The following is a 25,767-nucleotide window of genomic DNA, read 5'->3' on the forward strand; positions in this document are numbered from 1 at the left end:
GTAGTGTAAATCATATTTTATTAAACGGAATAGTCTGTAATTGGAAAGAGGTGTTTTAGTCGGATAAAATAAGAAAGGTCGTGTGTTTTTTCTTAAAAAAATAATTGATATATACAGACTATTTAAGTAATGATAAGTAAATAAATATTGAAATTACTAATAAAGGTAATTAAGTAAATTAACGAAATACCGTACCAACCAATTTTTTAATAACAATTATATATACCTCAATATAGAACTGAAATTGATAAAATAAATTGACTTTAACATCAATTAAAACAGTATAAAGTTTAATATGAGTTAAAATTTAAATCGGTAGATGAATTAACTTCAATATCAATTAGAATTAGAACTGATCAACCGAGAGACCAAACAACTTTTTATAATTATGGTAATTTTATTTTTTTTCAAATTAAAACAAAAGTGAAACATATTTGATTAATATTATTATTATTTTTCTATAAATAAATAAATATTATTATATACTATCATCACCTGGTATAATCAGTGTTGTAAAAAGTGCATTAAGCGGACGCTTAAGCGGGGGCTTAAGCGGAATCGGAGGTCAAAGTGTTTGGATTAGTGCAAAATCGGATATTTAAGCGTTTAATAAAATTTAAGCGGGTTTAAGCGGCTCTAAGCGGAATTAAGCGGATTTTGACCGATTAAGCGGTTTTTGACCAATTAAAAGGGGAATTAAAAAATAATTAGAAAAATATAAATCTTATTTTTAAAAATGGTATAACTTGATATTTTTAAATGTTACTTGTATTTTTTAAGTTGATTATGACTTTGTGAATGATTATTTTATTGATTAATTATAATACGTGAATGTTATCTCTTTATTCAAAAAAATATTTATTAATTTTAATATATATATATATATATTTATAATCTGATTAAGCGTCCGCTTTTAAAACCGCTTAAGCGCCCGCTTTAGCGCTTAAGCGCCCGCTTTAGCGTTTAAGCGCCAGAAGGTGATCTCACCGCTTAGGTCCGATTTGCGCTTTTCACGGCACTTGATATAATAGGAGTAATACTCGGTACAATCCACTTATTATTGAGCTTTGCTTTTAATTTAGCAAGGGTTGCCTAGTTCGTGTACAATTTGGCAAGGATAAATTTTAATTTTTGTTTTCCGGGAGCAAAAGTAATTTAGGAAGGATAAACTTTTTTTAGTTTGCTTTAATATTATTTGAATTAGAATAAATTAAGTAGGGATAATAACTTGCTTTAATATTATTTGAATTACAATAAATTAAGTAGGGATAATCAGGTAATTTCAGTAAGTACCGACCAACCGACTACCCAACTTTTAATATTTCGTCTATTATAATATAGTATAAATATGATGTGAAATTCATACCCTCAAAGATTACGGTCTTCTTCAATTTTAATCGGTCTAACCTTATTTGTAATGATAACAAAAAGTGTGTTAGAGCATCTCCAAAATTTTTTGTTATAATTGGTAGGCTAAATCGAACATGCAGGGACAAAAAAGATTGTTGAACCTGTAAGATATTGTACTTCGATGGTATTGCCTATATTCAATGTTCTAAAAATCCCCGATTTTTAAAAAAATTCCCGATTAATCCTTAAAAAATATTTGGCTGATCTATTTATTGAAATCCAATTAATATTTATAAATTATTTTTGAATTATATATTTCATAATAAATAAGTTAAATATATTAAATATTATTAAAATATTTAAATATATCCGATTTTTGTTCAGATTAATTCCTGATTTACCGATTAATCCCTAGTCAGTACCTAAACCGATTAGTACCGATTACAAATTTTTACAACCATGCATATATTGCTTAGTTATATTTTAAAAATAGTATATTATTAAAATTTTAAGGCATTATAAATAGAAAATATTACTTCAATGTGGTAATAAATGATTAATTCTTTTTTATAGATTTATTACAGTTCTGCAGTGGTTCAACAAATATAACCAATATCAAGAGGTTGACTATATTTATGAATAAGGGGAATTTATTATTGGAGATGATTTTTTTTAAAAAGTAATCTCTATATTTTTTATTTATAATATATATTAATGATTTTTAGCTAAGGATTTTATATGGTTGAAAATGCTCTTATTAAATTTTAATTTTTTTTCCATTTATATTATAGTACTTTCAAACTTATAGTTTTTAAAATTTTACAATAAATCTTAATAAGATAAAAAAATCGAAAAATTTGAACCAAAAAACAGTAATTAGTTGAACTGAAAAAATCGTTTAAGACCGTTTGATTACGTCTACAACATATAGAAACCGAACATACTCAATTTATACAAAATGTAACAATTACATGTAAAACTGGAAATTATGAGAGACTTGCTACTTTGAGACTGAAAACCTAAACTATAATTTGTAATCCTAGAGCTTTTCAATTTAGTATTATTTTTAATTTTTATTGAAGCGATTTTATAAACGAAATCAAACCTACGTTTTTTATATCCGAAACTGAATATACGGTTACAATTTCGATGTTAAAAATCGATGATACATTATTTCAATACTGTACCTGTCAATCGTCATGCTTCATGCCTGCATCATGCCATTTATAAAATTGGCACGCCTAAATTTAAAAATTCACCAGATTCCCGCCTAAATTTCAGCCCTTGCCCTTGACATCAATCCCTCCTAATTTCCTAGTATTGTTTAAGTTTCTCCGATTTTCTCCATCATTTTCTAAATTTTAACCATGACATCTATTGTTTTAAAAACATCATCAAAGAAACATAAACCTGTTCATCATAGATTTCTAAAGCCAGGAGCATTAGCTCGAATTCGAGACTCCAAGAAAGTCACATCTAATTTGAAAATACCCAATTCCCAAAACACTCTTTCTCCCTCGAAACTCATCAATTCGTCTTCAACATCGATAATCTTGGATACCCAGATGATCCATATGGCCCTGAAAGGTGTCCCTTTTTTCCGTGCTTTGAGAATTAGTTAGTTTTCGAAGCGCGGTCACCGGAAGAAACTGTTTGCTGTTGCGCCTGTTTTTGCTGATGTTCAGTCTTGATGGGAGATCTAGTGAGGTTTGATTAGTGGGTTTAACTTGATTTTGCATAAAAGCAAAGAAAGTTGTGATCTTTAGTATGTCTAGGGCTGGAATTTTGGGATATATGTTAGTAGTGTATGTTGATGTTTGTTTGTTGCGATTATCGGTTGTTTGAAGTGTTTGCAGGATTTATCAGTACTTGAAATTTTGTTTAGATGATGAGATGATAAAATGTTAGAAATTGTTGGTAAGATTCTGAAATTGAGGGGTAATGGACTATTGGTGTAATGGACTATTGGTGTAATGGACAATACCAGTTTGCTTGCTTCAATTCGATATTTATATGCAACTGGAAAAGTACATGTTTGCAAGCTTAATTTGAGGAAACATATGAATCTGGTACAGATAGCTGAACCACATCTTTTTGCATACTCACACACAGGTCACTAGTACATGAAGATTAGACTCAGAAGACGCCTTACGCACTGAACACATGCAGGGGACTGATAGTATTAGTCCCCTGCCTGTGTAAACAAGTTTACCAATGCCTTTACGACATGTTGAGAATTCAAGACAACTCTTTGAAATGGGAAGTACTTGGTTGTTTGCCTCCGATGGCTGCTTTAATAAGCGGAAAGACGTTTTAAGTGCACCCATGCCACCGGTATCTATACTGTTTTAGAATAATATTTTTTTTGGCATGGTAGAAGAATTGGGCGTTGGCATCTTTAAATCTACTTTAAATGTTCAAATTTTATACAATATTCTCATTTGCTTTATTGATCAAATGCATCTCTTGCTTGAAGTAGCAAAAACGGAACCGAATGCTTCCACTTGAACTCAAGCCCCAGTTACTTGATATGTATTTCAAAAACTAGAGAACTAACTAATTTTTACTTATACAAACTTTTTGCAATACAGAACTTAAGTAGTTTAGTCGTGAGATTAACAACAGCTGTTGACCCCAGCAACTGTGTAACTCAACTTGTGGGCATGCCTCGTCTATTCAGCGCTCAACAAATTGCTTGAAAAGTGAATGATGAGTGCAAGTACACCCCAAAGTTTAGAAACTTTCAGGCTGAAATTTATACTTAGTCTGCTCATCCTCCATGTCAAAAAATCTATATTAAATCATGGTTTGAAACCCAGTAACTTTCTGAAGAAAAAGAAACCATCAGAGCATTAATCCTCGCTTGATATTGAATATAAAAATTATGGGTGGAAGTAAACCAAAGAAGCAAAAGTGACAATGTTCAAACAAACACAACTCCAAACCAAATACGTACAAAAGTCAGGTTTCAACTCTAAAGCCGCAGCTATGCTAGTAGTTACCTTTATTTAAACTCAGCAAGAATATATGTGTAACCAAAACACTAATACCTCTGGTAGAATATATTTATCTTATGTCATCATTATGAGCTGTAGTAAGTAATAGAAGGCTCCCTGCTCTTGTAGATGTTAAAATTACTCACTTCGTTAAAAAAGTGACTTAGTATGTTGTGTGGTTCCGCTTTTCATCATTGCACAAAATTCCTCGTAGTTGATCCGTCCATCCTACAAATTAAACAAAGAATCAGTCTTTATAAATGTCAACTTAAAAAGAAGCGATAACATCAGCCGTCTTGAAATTACAACTTACGTTATCAGTATCCACTTCTGAGATTATTTCCTTGATGGTGGCTTCATCACCCATTCCATACTCTTTCATGGCAGATTCCAGTTCATCTCTAGTAATGAAGCTGTAGTTAAAATAAGAGATGAGATTATTACCATTTAATTTCGTATGAAATTAAATTTGAAACAGTTTGACATGGAGGGAGTAGAGCAAGTAGATTTGGTTGGACAGAGTACAACAAAACTGACCAGGTTATATAATCGAATCCATTTTGATGTACAAGTTCTAAATTTATAAAAAAAATTGAGCCTGACAGTTGAGCCCAGTCTTTCCTTAAAACATTGCTAAGATAATGGCAGATAACACCAACTACTAAGTAGCTTAGAATTTCTCCCAGTTTCCGTAAAAGTAATATAGCAGAATCACAGGGTTTTGCAATAAACGGGAAAACCTTACTTGGGCCCTTTATTGTTTAAAATCTTCCTAATTAGCGGCCATGGATAACATTGAGTGCTATCATCATATCATGTATAATAGTGAGCAAATACAAGGAACAAATCAATAGCCAGTACGTAGGACAACACGAGAAGGACCAAGATAAGATTTTATTGACCTACCCGCTATTATCCTTGTCAAAATACTGAAATGCTTTGTAAAGATGCTCATCCTTCTCGAGCTTGTGCCGGTGCATTGTGGCAGTAATAAATTCAATGTAGTCTATTGTGCCATTTCCATCCACATCAGCCTGTAATGCATGACACACAGACAGTCTTAGAAGTATATGCAGTAAATTGCTTTGTTAAAAGAGGTACAGACGGAATTATTTCAAATCTTTTTTATAAAACTTACGGCTTCCATAAGTTGCTTGACTTCAATTTCTGATAGCTTTGAGCCTAAACGTGCTAGTCCTGACTTTAACTCTTCATAGGTGATTGTACCACTCTTGTCAGTGTCCATATTTGTGAACATTACATTAAGTCCCTTGATATCTTCTTCAGATAGACTTTCTGCAATTACCTGGAAAATATTTTTCAAATGCAATAGAATTTTAGGGATATAGTAAAGAGAAGTCATCTTTGTCAACGGTGTTAGTAAAGTAAGGGAACTAGTTCATATTGTGCATCATTTTTATCCCAAAAAATTATCTGCAATCTCAGAAAACATATACACGGCCGGTTGAATAGTGAAATTGGGCATGCAAGCAAAAGAAAATGGCAGAGATGATTATCCATTATATATCCAGAATATTTGGCTACAAGTTGTATAAGACATAATTTAATCTTTTTAAAAATATAAAAAAAAATAGAGATTAGTGTGTGATTTTCCCATATTGTTTTAAAGTTTCAAGCTGATTAAGAAATATCCTATTTTAAGATTAGCAGTCACTATATTCAAAATCCCACATACCCAAAGCAACAAGATGCAAACTCCTAATCCCTTAAATAAGATTACAGCATTTGGGCACTTTATCAATACAATATGAAGAAAATTTCAGAATGGAACCTAACAAAGGTCCAAATATATATCTCTTCTTCGAGAGCAACTAACAGCTGACTAATATATTTTGGCAAGTAAGATTTCTCAAGGTTACAATAGTGATTCAAAACTTTTTTTTCGAAAACATAAACACATAAAAGGATACCAGTTGGTCTTCATTATTAAATTTCCTTTCTTTTTACTTTGTTTAGAACTACAAAATTTGCCAGATTAAGCCCAAAATGAGGATTATGATGTTAGAATTGCAGATGTTCCTATCTAAAAACTTGGTACTAGTATCCAGCTTATGCAATCAGGGAAAATAATTGTTAAAACTCATGAAGATAGTAAATGCCATTAGCTGAACAAATATCGCATGCCTTTAGGAATTAAAGATTTTACATAGTTAATATCCGACATGTACTTTCAAAAGATTTCCTGAAAAAGATCAAAAGATTACTAGTAATCGTGTACGCAAATGTAAGAGATTTTGCCACTATGCAAAGAATTAGGCAGTATCACAATGGCTGGTCAAACTGCAAGTACTCTATAAGAAACAAGTTATGATAAAGAGACCACTAGGGCATGTGGCAAGTCATATATAGAAAATCACTTTTAAGTGGCAACACAAAAGAAATCAGTACAAACTAATGATTTATTCAGACTTCTCTTCCGTCAACTTCAGAAATGTAACTATATAAACATAATATTTGATTCAAGAATTTTGAAAACCTACCTTCAGCGCAAGTTTCTTGAGCTTGTTCATTGCCCTAAATTGCTTCATCCTGGAAAGAACTGCACTATCTATTGGTCTATCAGATGCCTCTCCACCTTCTCTCATCCATGGATGTTCTAGATATAATGAGAGAATGAGGAAAATTAAATATTAATCAGAAGTTTATAAACGATTAACAATACCAAGCGACCGCTAATCTATAAGATATTGCATCTGAATTTTTGGTGGACATACTTCAGTTGAATCACATTTCAAAAATACTTGCTAAAGTTTTTTCCAAAGTAAAAATTGAGGTATTTAATAATCAATTTTTTAAAGCATCCTATCATAACATATATGAGGCTTTGTGTGTGCATTGTGCAGTTTGTGAGACCTGCCATCTTCACAATTCTTATAAATATTTTTTATCATCCAGTGATTTAAAAAGAATTCCTCAGTGGATTAACCATGCTCCTTCAATATTTCCTACGTAAAACACATAATCTCCAATTCTCAATCAAAGCGGTTCTGAACAGTCCAGTATTTACCCATCGCAGCACATGAACATCCTTATCTGTCATCCTTGAATCCAGCTCTACTTTTGGATGATAAATTATTTTAGTGGAAAGAAGTTTAGTCATAGATCATTTTTGCGAAACTGTTTTTTTGGAGTTAGAAGTAGATGTAAAATAACTGCAAATGTATTAACATAAGGTCTGCCTGTGTTCGCGCACGCACGTTCACTACAACTACATGCATCTTAGCTATAATTACTCGTTAAAATTACTGCAAATGTATTCCTCACTAAATTCGCCAAAGAGGCATAATTGACCTTAACTATATGCATCTTCTCTTCAAGCTACTATATACACACCAAATGTGCAACTACAAGAGAAGAAATGACTTTGGACTTAAAAAAAACAAAACCCAAATTAATATAGTCAAACTTCTGCCAGTTTTCTGTGCAGAAACAGTTAAGTGATATATTATTTCCTCTTTGCTCCAAAACCTACTTCGTTTCCATTATATATTATCTGGGAAAAGGCTACTTCGTTCTTATAGCCAAAAAAATATCATTTTCGGTAATAAGATTCTGAAAACCAAGAATCCCATTCCATCCGGGCCTTCGTCTCTTTAAGCATAGATGGACCCAAAAGTGTTCCCCTGAACTGAAACCCAATCCTACAGTGCCCTGATTTTTGTGCATTATAGTGATGACCTAAAACACCTAAGGTGGCATACATACTGCTTCTGCCTCAAAAGATACTACCCACCAAGATGACATTTTAAAGAACCAAACTAGCCATCCGCAAGCCTCCCAATACTTTGACCATACACCCTTTCCACTGTACTAATATTATCTTCTCATCCTTTACCCTAGCCTAATAAATCCCTTTTTTATAATTTCTTCAAGGGCCACTCTGATATTCATGAGAACCTAAAGATCCTAAACAGTAACAGGCTAAAGAGGAGATGGTAGTTATATATAAGTTCAGATCAAGGAAAAATTCTAGTCCTATTTAGATAATGTACTATTCCACTTATCAAACTGATGGCTTGATGTCTCAGGTGATTTGAGTCCGAGAAGTAAGGTACTTAAGGATCAGCATCAAGAATCACAGAAAAATAAACAGTCCTAAATTACATAACCAGTCAAAAGAAATAGCATAAAAAGTAGCTCTGCACCAAGAATTTAATGTTATCATCCATCTACATTACACATGCTGTAAGAGGAAAGGTCAGTATGATACCAAGGACTTGTGCAGAAGTAATCCGTTTCCTTGGATCACGCGTCAGCATCCTGCGGACAAGGTCTTTTGCACTTTTTGAGATTGATGGCCATGGTTCGCAATCAAAGTCAATCTCTCCTTCCTGAATGGCATCAAAAATCCCTTTCTCATTTTCTGCAAAAGAATATTTAAGATTAATGTACAATTAATCTTAGCAAGCAATTAGAATTGGCTGAGGAACCAGATGTGAAGCAAAACATTAGTAAACAGTAGTTCTTGTCTTACCGGCCCAAAATGGAGGTACACCACAGAGGAGAATATATAAAATAACTCCTGCGCTCCAGATATCAATTTCTTTTCCATAACTGCGTTTTAATACTTCAGGAGCAACATAATAAGCACTGCCAACTATGTCACGGTATACTTTGCCTGACATCACAATTCCAAATATCAGTTAAATGAAGATTATAATTAGATAAACATGGCCTGATAAAATTTTTGGTATATAACATGTTGAAATTGTCGAAAAGATAACGAAATTATCTAAAGAGTAAAAAGACAGTCATATGCCAATTAACAAAAAAAATCACCTTCTTCAATGAAAACCGACAAACCAAAGTCAGTTGCCTTTATCATTGCTCCTTCACCCTGACTATCCAACAAAAAGTTCTCGGGCTTAAGATCCCTATGCATAATTCCCATAAAATGACACACATGAACCACATTGACAATCTGCCTACAAATCGTGGCAGCAGCTCTCTCAGAATAATGTCCTTGAGCAATAATCCTATCAAACAACTCCCCACCAGCACAAAGCTCCATAACTAGATGCACAGATTTCAAATCCTCATAAACACCCTTAAACTCGACAATATTCGGCTGACCACTCATATGCTGCATTATCTGAATCTCTCTCTTCATATCCTCCTTATCATTCTTAGTCACAAGCTTTCTTTTCAAGATTGATTTACAAGCAAACAATTCCCCACTTAAGTCCTCAGTACAAAGATAAGTTACACCAAATTGACCCCTACCCAATTCTCTACCAAGGCTATAATGCAACTTAACATCCTCAAAAGGCTTCCCTAAAATACTACCATCAGGCCTACTAACACTCCTATAACTCTGTGCCACATGCTTCACAACAGGCGCATTATGTGTTTGTTGTGTGTGAGACTGAGAATCATACCTTGGTTCTTGATGAGATTGATTATAATCTGAGATGGGTGTTTCATAGGTTTGATTTGAAACAGTTTGGTAGCCATTTGAGTGTGTCTCAGAGTCTTTGTCTTTGCTAAAACAAGAACCCATTATTTAATAGAATTGAACAAGTGATTGATTGGGATGGGGGATGAGACAATTTATAGGGTGAAGAATGGACGTGTGCAAGATTTAAGGAGGGGTTTTAGCAATGCGCGGATCACATTTAAGGCAAGTACAGGAGATGAGTAGTGATTAGTGAATGAGATGTGTGTAAATTCGGACAAAAGTAGAGTGACTTTATGGTTGACTTTGATATTAAAATATTGAATTCTTTGAGACCAAGTAATTCACGCGTGTTTACCTTCTTCACTTACTTTATTGCCTTTCTTTATCCCTAGGTCTAGGATGTAGCAATTCTATAGTAACAGTAATATTTGTCAGAAAACACTTGTTTTTTGGACTGCAATGGCGAAAACGAGTCGAGCTGATTTGGGTAGGATTTGGAGTTTAAACGAGTATTCTCTCGCTACTTTTCATTTCTTTCCCTTTTTAATGTCTCATTCATTTATCATTTATTTCTAATCGATAGATCACATCATTTCTCAATTTTTTCTCTTTTTTCACACTACTTTCACCTCACTATCTCATTTTTATACATTACAAATCAATTGGTCCATCCATTTAACCAACTTTTCTCTCTCAATTTCACTACTTTATACTATTACCTCCGTCCCAAAATACAAGCACTTTGACTTTTTACGCGTATTTTAAGGTGAATAAAAATGATAGCTCCCCAAGACATTTTTAAAATTTTTCTTTTCTGAATAAAAATATACATGTTAAATTTTAATTCAAGAAAAAAAAATTAGAAAAAAATATGCGGAAATATGATTTTTATACACCTTAAAGTACACGTAAAAAGTCAAAGGAACTTATATTTTAGGACGGAGAGTATATATTTTTCTTAATCTCCGTGTCCTTATTAAAAGGGCGGAGAGAGTAGTATTTTCAATACCAAGCTTGAAAAATGCCACGATAAGACCTCGACATATTTAAACTCGAGTCAAATATTTAAATAATTTTATTTGAAAATTATATAAGTTTCAAATATGATAAGTTTGATTTTAGTTTGATAGACTATATATGTAAAATAAACATTAATTTTGAATATTTATATAATAATATATTATTGATATATAATTACTTATAAATACAAGTTCAATTAAGCTTGCGGGTAGAAATACACCAAAAAATATGTGCCCAAAAATTTAAACTAATCACATACGAAATGTGTTCACGTTTAAAATCTTTAAGTGTTTATGTATATTTTGACGAAGGCTAGGTTGGCCAGGTCTAGGTCTTTTATATATACTAGTTTATAACATGTGTCAAGTATGAACGAATTTAGTTTTATTTAGTATTTTTATGTATTGACTGTTTTTTGTTCTACGATATTTCTAAAACATTTTGTTTTAATTTTTCTTATATACATTACTTTTATATTTTGAAAAAATAGAAAAACTGAGATTTCGTTTAACTTAAATTACTTACTTCAATATTTTAACCGAATATGAAAATATATGTGCATTTATTTAAATATTGTTAACTTTGTTATTAATTGGTTTGATATTTTAAGATTAATATCAACAAAGTTAAGATGTTATTGTATCCATTAACAATTAACGTGGTTAACTTGTACATGGGAGGTTGAATATATATTAAAATTTTCACAATAATTCATATTTGGGAGATGAAAAATGAACATATATATTCAAAATTTTCAAATGGTTTTTTTTTTGACTTGCCACCTGAGGTTTTTATTAAAGAAATAATCTGTTACGATTACAAAGTAATTTCACAGCTGCAGGTTACATCGTCTCACTCAGATGGGGATCTATCCATATGTTCTTAATCAGAATTACATGACATCGAGTATTTACAATTAGCCACCCTATTCTAGATTATTCATTGAGTCAACATGACTTCTGAATGAATAACAATGTTAGGTCCAAAAGGTACATACAGAGGGGGTAAATGTATGTTCTTCGTTTTTACTATAAAATGCAGCGGATTTTGAAACTATAAAACGAAATAAACAAATACAAGTGATTTCACGGAATAATTCTCGTATTAAGAAATTTGTTAGATATATTTGTGATGTCATGTCTAATAATGATTTGTATTTAGTTTTCAGATCTTGACTAACAGGACAAATCAGGACTTAACTGGAAATCAGTACTTATACTGAAGTCAGAACTTAAGATATCAGAACTTAAGTTATCAGAACTTAAGATATCAGAAGATATTCATCAGGAGATAATATCAGGACTTAAGAAGACTTTCAGATAAGAAAGGAGGCTGATTGAAGGAAAAGAAGATTGATATTAACACAAGAAGAAGTATGCATGGAGAAGAATAGAAGACTTGGAGAAAAAGATAACTAATTGATATATTTTAGGTTGCAGACTTATATTCGATATCAATTAGAACATTATCTGGTAACTGTGTGGTATATAAACACAACATAGGGTTTACACTAGATGTGTTATCATTATCGAGAATATTATTCATTGTAACTCTAACAGCTCTCGTGATATTTGTTCATCACTGAGAGAGAACGGTTCCATTGCAATACTATTTTATTAATAAGATTATTCTGTGTTTTATACTTGTGTTCTTAATTCGATTTGATTGTAGTATACACTGTATTCAACCCCCTTCTACAGTGTGTGTGACCTAACAAGTGGTATCACAGTCAATCTGTTAACATAATACATTAAAGATCCAAAACAATCATGTCTGAAGAAGAACAAACTCCAACTAAGCCCACCAAAACTGAAGAAACTCCAAAGACTCAAATCCATAGTCGATATGAGACTATTAGGGTTCCCATACTGAGACCTTCTGAGTATCCCATATAGAAAGTGAGGATGACTATGTTTCTGGAAGCTATAGATCCAGAATACCTTGACAGAATTAATGAAGGACCACATAAGCCAACCAAGCTCTCTATTGTAGTTGCAGATCAGCCAGCAATGATTGTACCAAAGGAGAAAAATGAATATACAGCTGAAGATATCTCATCTATAGCCAAATATGCAAAGGTAAGGCATTTGCTGCACAGTGCCATTGATAATGTCATGTCAAATAGAGTAATTAACTGCAAGACTGCAAAGGAGATATGGGATGCCTTGAAGACAAGATGTCAGGGAACTTATACAATTAAGAAGAACAGGAGGACTATACTCACTCAAGAGTATGAGCACTTTGACTCAAAACCTGATGAGTCATTAACTGGTTTATATGACAGATTTGTCAAACTCTTGAATGATCTGTCACTGGTGGATAAGGAATATGATCTTGAAGATACTAATCTTAAATTCCTTATAGCTCTTCCGAAAAGTTGGGATTTGAAGGCAACTACTATAAGAGACAATTATGCTCTTGATGAAACTACTCTTGATGAAATTTATGGTATGCTCAAAACTCATGAACTTGAGATGGATCAAAGAAGCAAGAGACATGGGAGAAAGTCAAGAACAGTTGCTCTTAATACTGAGGAGGAATCCCCCAAAGTGGTTGTCTCAAAGAAAGGCAAAGGAAAGGCTCTCATCACAAAGTCTGATTCAGATTCATCAAGTTATGATAATGATGAGGATTCAGAAACTGATAGTCTATCTGAGATGGATGTTGATGAAGAGATGATGAGATTGTGTGCTCTTATGGTGAAGGGCATCACAAAGATAGCTTACAAGAAATTCAGAAAGGAAAAGAAGTTTTAGAGGAAAAGTGGAAGTTCTGATAAGAAGGGATTTAGAAAATATGAAGGCAAAACAGGAAAGTCTGACAGAGGAGATTACTCAAATGTTAAATGCTACAATTATGGTGAGAAAGACCACATATCTCCTGACTGCAAGAAAGAAAAAGGTGACAAAGGCAAGGCACTTGTCACAAAGAAGAAAAGCTGGACATACACTTCAGATTCTGAACATGAGGTGAACTATGCCTTGATGGCAAATGCTGATAGCAGTTCTGAAGCTGCTGAGTTAAAGGTACCTCAAACAACTTATGCTTTTCATACTGATGATATTACTGAGTTGAGATTTTATCTTAAAACCATATTCATTAGCTATACATATCAAACCTTAACATGTGATAGGTTAACTTCTAAAAATCTGGCTTTTAAGAAAAGAAATGACTATTTAGAAAAAGAATTAGTTATGTTCCATCAAACTCAGAAAGAAAGAGATGATGCCTTTTATGTTAGAGATGAAGTGTTAAAATTGGATCAATCTCTAAAAACTGAGTTAGAAAAGGAAAGAGAGATTATCGGGATTTGGACTAACTCTGGCAGAACAACTCAGAATATGCTAAGTAGTGGAAACTGGAAAGAGGGCTTAGGTTATGGAGATGATAAAAGTGAAATAGGAACTAAACAAATTAAGCCAATTATTGTTAAACAGACTACTAAGCCAAAGGTAAATCCTGTTAAGTTTGTAGCTAAAACTGTAAAGTCTGATTCTGAAAAGATGAAAGATATTGATACAGAAGTTAAGGTAGAGTCAACTTCTGACAAATTAAAACAGGATAAACCAGCTGAAGTTAACATAGGCTTAATGACAAAGAAGCATCTTAAGTATAAGCTGAAAGAGATTAAGAATGTAAACAAGGCCAAGCCACCTAGGAAAAATAGGAATAGAAAGGAAGGTGTGAACAAATGCAATAATTATAAGTCTGTTCCTAATGCTCCCAGAAAGAAATGCAATAACTGTGGAAACACTAACCATCTTGCTTCTTTTTGCAGGAAGAATAAGGATATAAATTCTTTACCTCCTAAATCAGGAGTTAAGAGTTAGTCTGTTAGGTTTAAACCATAAAATCCTTGTTTTCATTGTGGTAGTTTATGGCATTCCATTTATACTTGTAAGGAATACCATAGTTTGTACTATGATTATTATCAAATAAAACCTTCTTTGAAGAAAGTTAGCATTATTCCTTCTAGCGTAAGTTCTGATGCAAAGTCTGATACTGTAAATTCTGATAAGATAAATGTTAACATAAACTCTGATGTTAAATCCGCTGTAAATGATAACAAACTTAATAAGGCCAAAGGATCCAAGCAAGTCTGGGTCCTTAAAACTAATCATTAGTGGTCTTTATGATTGCAGGGCAACAGAAAAAACATCCTAATTCTGGACAGTGGATGTTCAGGACATATGACTAGAAATAAAGCCCTGCTATCACACTTTGTGGAGAAAGCTGGCCCATGAGTTTCTTATGGAGATGACAACATGGGAAAAACTTTGGGATATGGCAATATCAATCTTGGGAATGTCATCATTGAAAAAGTAGCTCTAGTCTCAGGACTTAAACACAATCTGCTGAGTGTTAGTCAAATCTGTGACAAAGGTTATCATGTGGATTTCTTTGAAGAACACTATAAAGTTGTAAGCAAATCTACAGGCAAAGTTGTTCTGAAGGGATACAGGCATGGTAACATTTATGAAGCCAAGCTTTCAACAAGTTCTGATGGTTCTGCAATCTGTCTGTTAAGTAGAGCATCAATTGAAGAAAGTTGGGATTGGCACAAGAAACTCTCTCATTTAAACTTTAACAATATAAATGAATTAGTCAAGAAAGATCTTGTGAGAGGACTGCCAAAATCAGTATTTGCTCCTGATGGCCTTTGTGATTCATGTCAAAAGGCAAAACAAAGAAAATCTTCATTCAAGAGCAAGACTGAATCTTCAATTCTTAAGAAGAAATATGCTCTGGTCATAGTAGATGAGTTTACCAGATACACATGGGTGTATTTCTTGCACACAAAAAGTGAAACTGCATCTATCTTGATTGATCATGTCAAACAACTGGATAAATTGGTCAAAGACTCTGTGAAAATCATAAGAAGTGATAATGGCACTGAGTTCAAGAATTTGATTATGGAAGAGTTCTGCAAAGACCATAAAATAAAGCAGGAATTCTCTGCTCCTGAAACTCCACAGCAAAATGGAGTTGTTGAAAGAAAGAATAGAACCCTTATTGAAGCTGCACGAACTATGCTTAATGAAGCAAAGTTACCAACCTACTTTTGGGCTGAAGCTGTGCAGACTGCTTATTTTACTCAGAATGCAACACTTATCAACAAGCATGGAAATACACCATATGAGATGGTGAAGAAAAAGAATCCAAATCTGAAGTACTTTCATGTATTTGGATGCAAGTGTTTTGTTCTTAAGACTCATACTGAACAGCTATCCAAATTTGATCTAAAAGCTGATGAAGGAATTTTTGTTGGATATCCACTTTCCACAAAAGCCTTCAGAGTCTACAATTTAAGAACAAGGGTTGTCATGGAATCTATCAATGTCTTTTTTGATGATAAGAAGATTACTGGACTTGAAGATTTCAATGATCATGATCAGCTAAGATTTGAGAATAAAGTTTTAAATTCTGATTCTGTAAATTCTGATAGTCTAAATCCTGATACTGCAAACTCTGATGGGTTAAACTCTGATGTTATTGAAATTGTGGTCTATGTTCAGAATAGCTAAGTGATTTTACTTATCAAATTACTGGATTTATAAATATTTTCGATTTTGAGAAAGATGATTTTGTTGCGAGAATTCCTGCCTAAGTGAATGGGGGAATAAAATTATTTAGGATGTCTGTAATAACCCCAATTTTTGGAAAATTTTTGAAACCCTTATGAATAGTGTTTTTGCTAAATGAGAAAACTTTTCATGCCACACTAGGTAGGGGTTCTTTTATGGATATTCTGAGATTTTATTGGCACTCTATATGACATATAAGTGTATGTAAAGATCGTCAGAATCCAATTCCGAACACTTTGATTTTTTCCCGGAAATCCACTAGATACAGAAAGAATTGAGTATAAGGTAACAGGATAAGAAGGATTTAAATTAAAGGATTATAAGAGAGGATCATAAAAGGAATATAATGTATTGAGAAAGGTTTAGGGGAACCCAAGTAATAAGATCCCGGGTATGATCCCTCAAACGATAAACGAGAACGAAAGATAAGCGAACCGTAAAACAAATAAGTGACCAAGAGACAAGCTTGTACAAGAAGCCAAGGATTGTGACATCATCAAACCACAAGGTGTGGATAAGTGGAAGCATTATGACATGTGCAAGGTGACATAAGCATGACATAAGGGAAGGAATTGTTGGATGATTGTGAGCCACACAAAAGTTACCATGGTAAAAAGGGTAGGAAAACAAAACAAATCAAAAGCCACCAACCAAGCCAAAACATTTCATTTTCATAAAAAAAAACACAAACCCCCCATTTTCTTCATGAAGCTCTCGACTTCTTTTCTTAAAAAATGAAGATCCAAGCTCCACCACTTACTATTTAGCAAGGTATTTATCTAAGCTTCCCCATGGATAGTTACATACTCCCTATAAGTTTAAGCTTCTAATTCCAAGCCAATATTTTTCTATAAATCATGGAAGAAGATGGTGAATAGTGTTTTTCAAGAACTAAAATTTGTGTTCTTGAAGTTTTGTTTAGATTAAGCTTGGATAAGGACTTTAAGGGTGATTCCAAGCCATTCTCTTGATTCTCCACTCTCCAAGGAAGGTATAAACTACAAACCCTAGCTTTAGTTTTGAGTAATTAGGAATGAATATGTTTGATATAGTATATGTGAAGCATGATGCTTGTTTGTTTAAAGTTTGGTTGAGTTTGTAGAGATTAGTTGGTTTGGTGGTATTTTTGGAGTTGTAAATCTTGATAATTAGTTAAAGAACCTAAGTAAAGCTTTTAGTTCATGTGGGGAATAAGTATAAATTGTTAATGTGGAGTTGTTGGGGCTGTTATGATGTAGTTTGGATGGAGTTTTGATTGGGTTATGAATTGGGGTTGAATTGTGGTGGATTTGGAATGGTTTAAATTTGGTAAATCGCGTAAACATAGCCGTCGTAATGTACGATTTACTTTAGACTGCTTTTGTTCATAACATTAGGACCCGAGAACCCCCTGCTAGATGTTGACCATTGCCATGTTTAGATAGCTCATGTTACGAGCTTCGTTTTGATAGTGGTTCGTTTGATTCCGATGAACGGTTTAGGAGAAACGGCCGTTTTAAGTAACGACGTTTCGCGAACGAACCCTTACCCCTTGCCTTACTTTGAAACATAGGTTAAAGACCTTAAAGGACTAATTGAAGTATGAAACATTTATGTAAGGTGTAATAGGCAGTTGGTAAGACACTAGCGAAGGAATCGCCTTAAAACTCGTAATGGTTAAATTATTAATAATGGTGGAGCCGAGGGTACTCGAGTGACTTAAGAGAATCAGTAAGCGCAAAACGAGCGTTAGAGTCTGAGTTGGTTAGAGTATAGATTTACAAGTGACTTTGGTTTAATTCCAACTTACTTGTTGCTTATAGGTTACCAGACTCGTCCCGAGCCATTCGTAACCCCCAGTCGCTCAGGCAAGTTTTCTACCCGTTATAACTGTTGTTGTGATGTATATGTGTATATGAATGATCTTGCGATAAATGCATATTTGTTATTAGCAAATTCTTGCGATATATTGTAGCATGTGATATGGTACATATGCATGCCTGTTTCGTATTCTTGCCATATATATCTGTTGGTTCAGTTGATAATATCTATGCTAGAGAATAGCGGTAATTTGCATATACCCTTAGTACAGGGACCCAAAGGTGAAAATATTTTCTAAAACCGGGAGTCGAGGATCCCGAGTAGATTATATATATATATTTATTTATATATATATGGTTATAGTTTTCACAACTATTAATCGAATAAGGGTTATTCGATAACTTTATTTTATTATTGAATATTATTTCGAATATTCATCCGAGGACTTATGACTCCTTTATTTTATTATTGAATATTATTTCGAATATTCATCCGAGGACTTATGACTCCTTTATTTTATTATTGAATATTATTTCGAATATTCATTCGAGGGCTTATGACTCAGCTTATTTTATTTATTGAATATTATTTGAATATTCATTTGAGGATCTATGACTCCGATTATTTGCTGAGATATATTCTTTATTTTATTAAAGAATAAGGTGTCGATAATCAAACTTATTTTCGATTATTCAAATAAAGATAGTACTTTCATATAAGTATATCTTTGGTTATTTAATATCCATTTCAAGTATAAGTTTTAAAACTTCTACTTCGATTATTTTTATAAGGATTATCTTTATGAGAATATTATTTAAATAATAATATTCAGATATTTCTAATATATCGGGACTGATTTATTTTTATAAATCAGCAGTACTCCAAACATTCTTGAAAATGTTTTCGAGTCTTCAAAATGATTTTTAAAGTTAGAGTGGACCCCAAAACTCATTTTTATATTTATGATCTTCCTTTCAAAGGGGATTTAAATACTCGCTCAAAACCTGGGGGATCCGGCTCTGTGGTGTATTTTACATTTGCAACGTGGTTGCTGTTTTGAGAAAACTAATGAATTGATTACTTACCCAACGTTCGGGAAGTAAGCCCATCTAATTGAGTCGGCATAAGCGACAGGCCGGGGTACGGTCTATCAAAGTGTAAATGGCTGGGTGGCAGTCCATCAACGCGTAAGAGGCCGGGTGGCGGTCCAGCACAAGGTCCTTATGTGGCCAGGGTGATGACCGGTGGGGGATTCATCCATCTACTAGTAGAAAAGGTTACTTATTGGTATCTTTGCCTGATCAGCAAGATATCAGGTTTATGCCAAAATTTCTTTTCTTTCCAAATTCATTGGATATTGCAACTCTGTTCATACTTTACATTACAGAGGTTTTCAGGAAATGTATGAGAGATATATATAGGTGTATATATATATCGGGACTTAATGAAGCATCTCGTAACTTCATTTCATTTAATAATATTTCAAGAATTGAATCTATTCAAGTATTATCTTGTAGTCTCATCTATGTGATGAACTTTTGAACTAATTATAACTTGAACGGTGGTAGTTCAAGTAGTATTTGGAAATGATATAAGTATAGTGAAGTATTTGGTAACTTCATCTTTTAAACTTATATCTAGTAAATGATTATATTATGCATGACAAAGATTTTCAGAAAAACGTTGAGACAAGGTTAGATATATGAGATCACCTTGCAACGGTATTTTTATACAGTTATACACTGGAACTCTGTGTGTATTATGCATGGAAGAGGACTTCCAATATTTTGAAAAGTATATATATATATACTGAATATTTTGCGACTTCATCGCATTAAGATATCAACTTGGTTCATTTCTTCTTAACCAAGACTTTCTTGAGTACTATGAGAATGCTCATATATTGTAAGTTATTATAAATATTATTTTGGTGGGCTTGCTGCTCACCCTTGCTTTCTTCTTTCATCAGACAACATCAGATAGGCAAGATGAACAGGACCAAGCTCCCAATTCGCGAGCGGATAGGAAACGTTCCGCAGTTTCCTATAGGCGTTGATGTCGCTGTAGCTGAGGTAGGAACTACCAATAGGCTAGGTTTTCAACTTTTGATGTATCAGATTATGTATATTTATGAATTGTAATAATGGCAAAGAAAATGTAAATTTATTCAGAAAACCTTTTAAGGTGTATTGGCAGATAACTGTGGAATAAAATGACTTGTGATTATTTTTGGATATTCATCTCTGAGACTATAACTTGTGGTGTGTGTGTTTATTGTGGGGTCACAGTACAGAGTAGTTGATAAATTATTAAGATTGGGTGTTATTAAGGGAAATGGAACTCGTGACAACCCGGATCCCCGACCCCGGATTTGGGGGTGTTACAGAAGTGGTATCAGAGCTAAGTGTTATAAACCTCAGAGATGATGCGACGTAAAGATAATAAGTTCACTAAGATAATAAGAACTCTTGCCAAGTTCATAGTCGGGCTACCTAACGTAGTACTGACAGTTAAAACCCTTACGGGAACCCATATAAATATCGTGATAGTAACATAGTTCGTTCTCGTATAGGGCAGCGGGGCACCGAACCCTGAGGTTCAGGAGCATCAACATGAGGATGTTTTATTACAAGCCGGAGATCAAATTGTGAATCCGATGGAGTACCCTAATGAGGGACCAGATGAGATTCATATTGAGAATGTTGCGGTTGAGGATGTTATTCCGGAAATGATTGTGGCTGAGGAGGATCTCATGGAGGATCATGATGAGAATGAAGAGAGGACCGCTGAGGAATTGATGACCGTAGTCAGGGCGACTACCAGAGCAAGAATGGCCGCGAGGGTGGCACTAGAGGATGAAGAGTTACCAAGGGCACAAAGGTTAATGAGGGCAGAAGGAGTGGGTCCTTCCACGACCCCAATTATACCAGTATCAGACCCACTTCTAGAGGTTCCTGTAGACATCCATGAGGTTCCACCAATTCCTGTTCCCTCCCCTGTACAGAGCCCAGCACCTACTGAGGAAATGCCACCTTTATCTCCTGCACCATTGTCACCTGATACCGTGCTTGGTTATCCGTTTGGATCTCCTGGGTCTGCGCCACCTGCACCCCATGGACTGCTAGATGCTACCACTCAGGCTTCTCTTATCGCCAATTATCACATGACTTTGGGTGGCCTGTCCGAGGCCCGTAATGTTAGGAGTGATCTGTTGGATCGACTTACTGCACCAAGGATTGAGGGCGGGGTACTTCCGGCAGGATTAGCTCATAGCATGGAAAGGATTGAGGCTACCACCCGTGTTACAGCTAGAGGCCATCTTGAGGGTCAGATTGATCCAGCTCTACTTGCAACTATCCTAGACCTCATCACCGCTTTGATGGAGCAGGTTAGGGATGTCGTGCATGCCCGCATTTCTTGATCCATAATAGTGTGCAGAGTCTGAACAATCTGACAAGAATTTCATGCAGCACCGCTTTTGGAGGATTAGCCTAAGTTATGGATGATTAGTTTTAATGACTAGATGATTATCTATGGTAGTACTTTTGGGTTATAAGCGATCAGATCAAATGATGTAATTCTCTTTAATATGCTCAGTTGTTGTACCCTCGAACAAATGGTTATGTATATATCCGTTAATTTCAGTTCAGATCAGTTTGTTTGTGATAAGATCACATTGTTAATTGCACTATTAACACTTAAGAGAGTGTCATGAAGTTTATCGAACTTAAGAATTCATAATTTGCAATCGTGCAAGGACTAAACGAGGGGAAGACTTAAGCAAAGTAAGTAAGACAAATATCCGGAGATTCTCAAAATTTTTCCAAGTAATATGCCCCACAAGGAATAAGATTAGGGGCAAACCTTGAATATGATAATCAGGGAGGTCGCAATTAAGATATAAAGAACCCGGAATATAATAAAGTGGAAAATGAGGATTTTAAATTAAAAGATGACCCCAATTATGGGGAGTAGGAAGAAATATTTAGACTAAGAAAGCAAAAGTCGAGCGAGATAAGGAGACCCGAGACGGTACTCCTATACGGAAATTCATGGACCTGTCTAAACAAAACTTATACTTTATTCCCAACCACCACCTTGAGAGAAACAATGTAGTGAGAAATTCTTTCAGGACCTTTAAATCGCTAAGCTCTCAGTGTTCCAAGGAACAAGTTGACCCAGTCGAGGCAAGAGCCTGGCTAAAGGAAATATAGGAATCATTTGAGATTCTAAATGATTGACGAACCACAAAAGACTGTTTTTGTCACTTACCCTCCTAAGAGAGAGACCACCCGCTGGTGAAAGGCCAAGGAAGGCACGGAGCAAGAGATTATAATAAACTGATTAAAGTTCAGTCAATTGTTTTTAGGAAAGTACTTCCCAAGGTTATGGGGACAGTGTCGAAGCTTTAGAGCCAGAACAAAGGCAGAAGAGTATGATGAATTATGAATCTAAGTTGTAAAAGTTGTCAAGATTCGTTCTGAGGGCACGAATCCAGAATGACGGGATGTTTGAAATCAATGCTTATGTTGTGTTGGTTCATGAAATAATGATAAGAGAAAGGAAAATAAAAAGAAACTAAAGTGGAAAGGAATATAAAGGCAATAGAGTTTGAGGAATGATAAGGGAGTTGGGTATGAGGAAACCCTAAAGACTCGTACCAATAGAAATAGAAAAGTATGTAATCGTCAGGATGAGGGTGATTCACCATGAGTTAAAATTGATGGTTGAAGGCATAAGAGATACATATATTTTATCTCCTGTAAGTTGGGAGGATTCGAGGAAACCTTGAGATAGTTCGAAGGATAAATAATGAGACGCGGATAAACTGAGGAGACAAGAAAGTAAGAAAGTAGGAAAATTGGATGAAGGAAGTGACCTTCAAGAATGTGAAATGTAAGACCGGTGGCTCGATACCCAAAAAGGGAGACGTCAGGTATGAGAGTTATCCCAGCATTGAGATGACTGTTGGGATAAACAACAAAAGTAAATAAGGAATTATTAAGAGGAAGTTCACGTTGAACACGACCAATATCTTCCAGAACATCCTTGTTATCATTACCAAATTAGGCAAGAAAAGCGGATAACCGTTGTTATCTTTTGGAGGCCATATTGATTGACCTCATTTTGAATACAAATGTTATTGTGAAATTAGGCATATACTACCGAGGTGGGAATGATTGAATAAGACACCCTTATCAGGGATATATGACTTGATTATCCATGGAAGGATGCATGTACCTTTTTAAAGGTGGAATTAAGGATAGAACATCGGTAACTTAAAATGAATCCTAGGGGAATGCATAAAGGTTGGCATTTCACCCTTAATAGGGACAGTATGAGTTTTGACAGTATGATTTGGAAAGGGTTAAGGTAACAACAACCTTTAAGAATCAGTGGAGAAATTTTTCAGAAGTATATAGACAATGGTTCTAGTAGTAGTAAATGGTATTTTGATATGCCCTGTATCTAGGAAATACAGGAGGAACGATTGAAGGATAACCTTAGAGGTTTTACAAGGAGAAAGGTAATATTCAAAAATTCTCAAGAATAAAAATGTTGATAAAGGAAATATGACATAATTATAATGATGCCAAGTGGGGCACGTGTTAAACCACGAGAAAGTATGGATCGAACCAGTAGAGGTCGAAATTGTTCAGGGCAATTAGGACCTAAGATAAAAGATGTTCTAAGTATGATTGAGAGTCAGTCGTGACAGTGATTAACCTCTAAAGATTGAGGCAATAACTTATGGAAAAATGGTGATATTTTTTTTTATTTACTCATCAGATATTAAAGAAAAGTATTTTCACATAAGCAGTGATTGAAATGAGGTAGAAAATTTATTTGGAGGTGGTTAAAATGATATTGACTGTAAGGAAATTTTACTATCAGGAAAGGCCAAAGAGGTGGCCGACACTTTAAATGTAAGAGGATAATTATAGGCGTTCGTGCGAGAGGAATACGGTGATGATGGTTGAAGCCGGGAAGGTTGTATTACGGTTCGGAAGATTGACATTCCTTCTGATGACTGTGCAATACTCAACCATAATAGTAGTTGGGTAAAGGTTTAATTCGTGTAATCGCCATTAGCGGGCTATCTATCTTAGAAGATCCTATCTTGAAAATAAGCCAGGACCATATTTCAAAAAGGACCAAACAAACCTTTGAGTTAAGTCTTCTATTGAAGGCATATGATTAAGAATGGTATTAACCTGCTATCGTTGCTTTGATTGAAACTCTTCTGTAATTTTATCTGCTTCATTTCATGTATGTATGTCAGGATCAGGAGTGTTCTTCATGAATCATGAATGGTGATTATGTTACCTCCTTAGAAGGATTTGATACGACATGTATGGACTCCGTATGGTTAGATATTAAGATTTCATGGAACGTGAATGACGACAGTAGGTCAGTAGTGGACCATAGTAATGCAGCAATGATTCTGCGAGTAATGAGCTGATTACAACCGTGAGAGTTGTATTGGAATGGAGGTTGAGATTAAGTACCACTAATCGGGTCATGTTGACGTATAAGTTATCTTTGATAGAAAACTAGGTCGATTATTTACCTATTGAGTATCCATTCCTTCTTATCAATAGGGAGTCGTGTTACTATACGAGGAAGGTTGCAGTGCAAGCATAGAATTCTAGTAATGATGATGTCTAGAATGAGATTCCAGATTCGATTTTCGATGTCGAGGGAGTTTCAAAGGTGATTGAGTATAAGCTCGAGGAAGAGCATGGGTTCATAGAATGATGGACGGAATAGCAAAAATATTTAAGCATGCGAAATGCGATGCGATAATACTTGATGTTGATATATATATACACATATGTTTTGTTCTCCTATGACAAACCTCTATAGTTCAGAGGTAGATTCCAAGCCAGATATTTTATGGCAATAAATTTTTTTACGTATATACAATTCTCTTCAGTTCGTTCTTTTCTCTTCTTTTCATTTCATATAAACTGAGAAGAACAACCCTTTCAGAAGGGGAGGTATTGCCGAATGACTATCTATCTGTGTGATAGAAGCCGAGTAGGATACCAGCTATTGTTTAATTGCTTGTCAAGTACTAAAGGCTGGCCACCTTCTGTACTAACTATGCGATATAACAAGTGTTCATGATCATAGTGATCTCTCAACAAATTCCTTTACTTCTATATGATTGATCAAATTTTGGAAAATAGAAACAGCTGAAAAAGGAGTAATAAAGTTGTGGTAGTATTCAGAATGGAAACACATTCGTGATACTAAGGTTGACGTGGTTATTAAAAGGTTATAGAACGCTAACGAGCAAAAGTGTAACCAGTATAATATTATGTACGGAAGATAGTAACGACTACGAACTGTAAAAGGATGGGTAGTGAGAAGCAAAAGCTATAATGCGAGAAGCTATAATGAGAATCTGTGCAATAGACTTGAAAGAATTTGGAATGATCACTTAACGCGGATTGAGTTTTCTTACGACAATAGATCATATGTCAGTATTGAGATATCACCTTATGAGATCCTTGAGGGAAGACAATGTCGATCTCTCTTATATTAGGATGAAGTTGTAGAGCGCAAAATGCTCGGACCAGCAGTGGTCCAA

The 25,767-nt window shown here is 34.4% G+C and overlaps 1 protein-coding gene across 1 annotated transcript; it reads right to left on the reverse strand.

Annotated features, from left to right (window-relative positions):
• Positions 1 to 4,196: 4,196 nt before the first annotated feature.
• On the reverse strand, positions 4,197 to 10,125 carry LOC141724350 (calcium-dependent protein kinase-like). The gene is made up of 8 exons (XM_074526471.1): positions 9,147 to 10,125; positions 8,842 to 8,985; positions 8,578 to 8,730; positions 6,848 to 6,963; positions 5,485 to 5,652; positions 5,253 to 5,380; positions 4,660 to 4,759; positions 4,197 to 4,574 (listed from the first exon to the last, which is right to left on the reverse strand). Exons 1-8 carry the CDS (start codon positions 9,865 to 9,867, stop codon positions 4,497 to 4,499), a joined length of 1,608 nt encoding a protein of 535 aa, XP_074382572.1. The 5' UTR covers positions 9,868 to 10,125; the 3' UTR covers positions 4,197 to 4,496.
• Positions 10,126 to 25,767: the final 15,642 nt, after the last annotated feature.

The sequence above is a fragment of the Apium graveolens genome, chromosome 5 (genome assembly GCF_009905375.1).
Source record: "Apium graveolens cultivar Ventura chromosome 5, ASM990537v1, whole genome shotgun sequence".
Taxonomy (NCBI): domain Eukaryota; kingdom Viridiplantae; phylum Streptophyta; class Magnoliopsida; order Apiales; family Apiaceae; genus Apium; species Apium graveolens.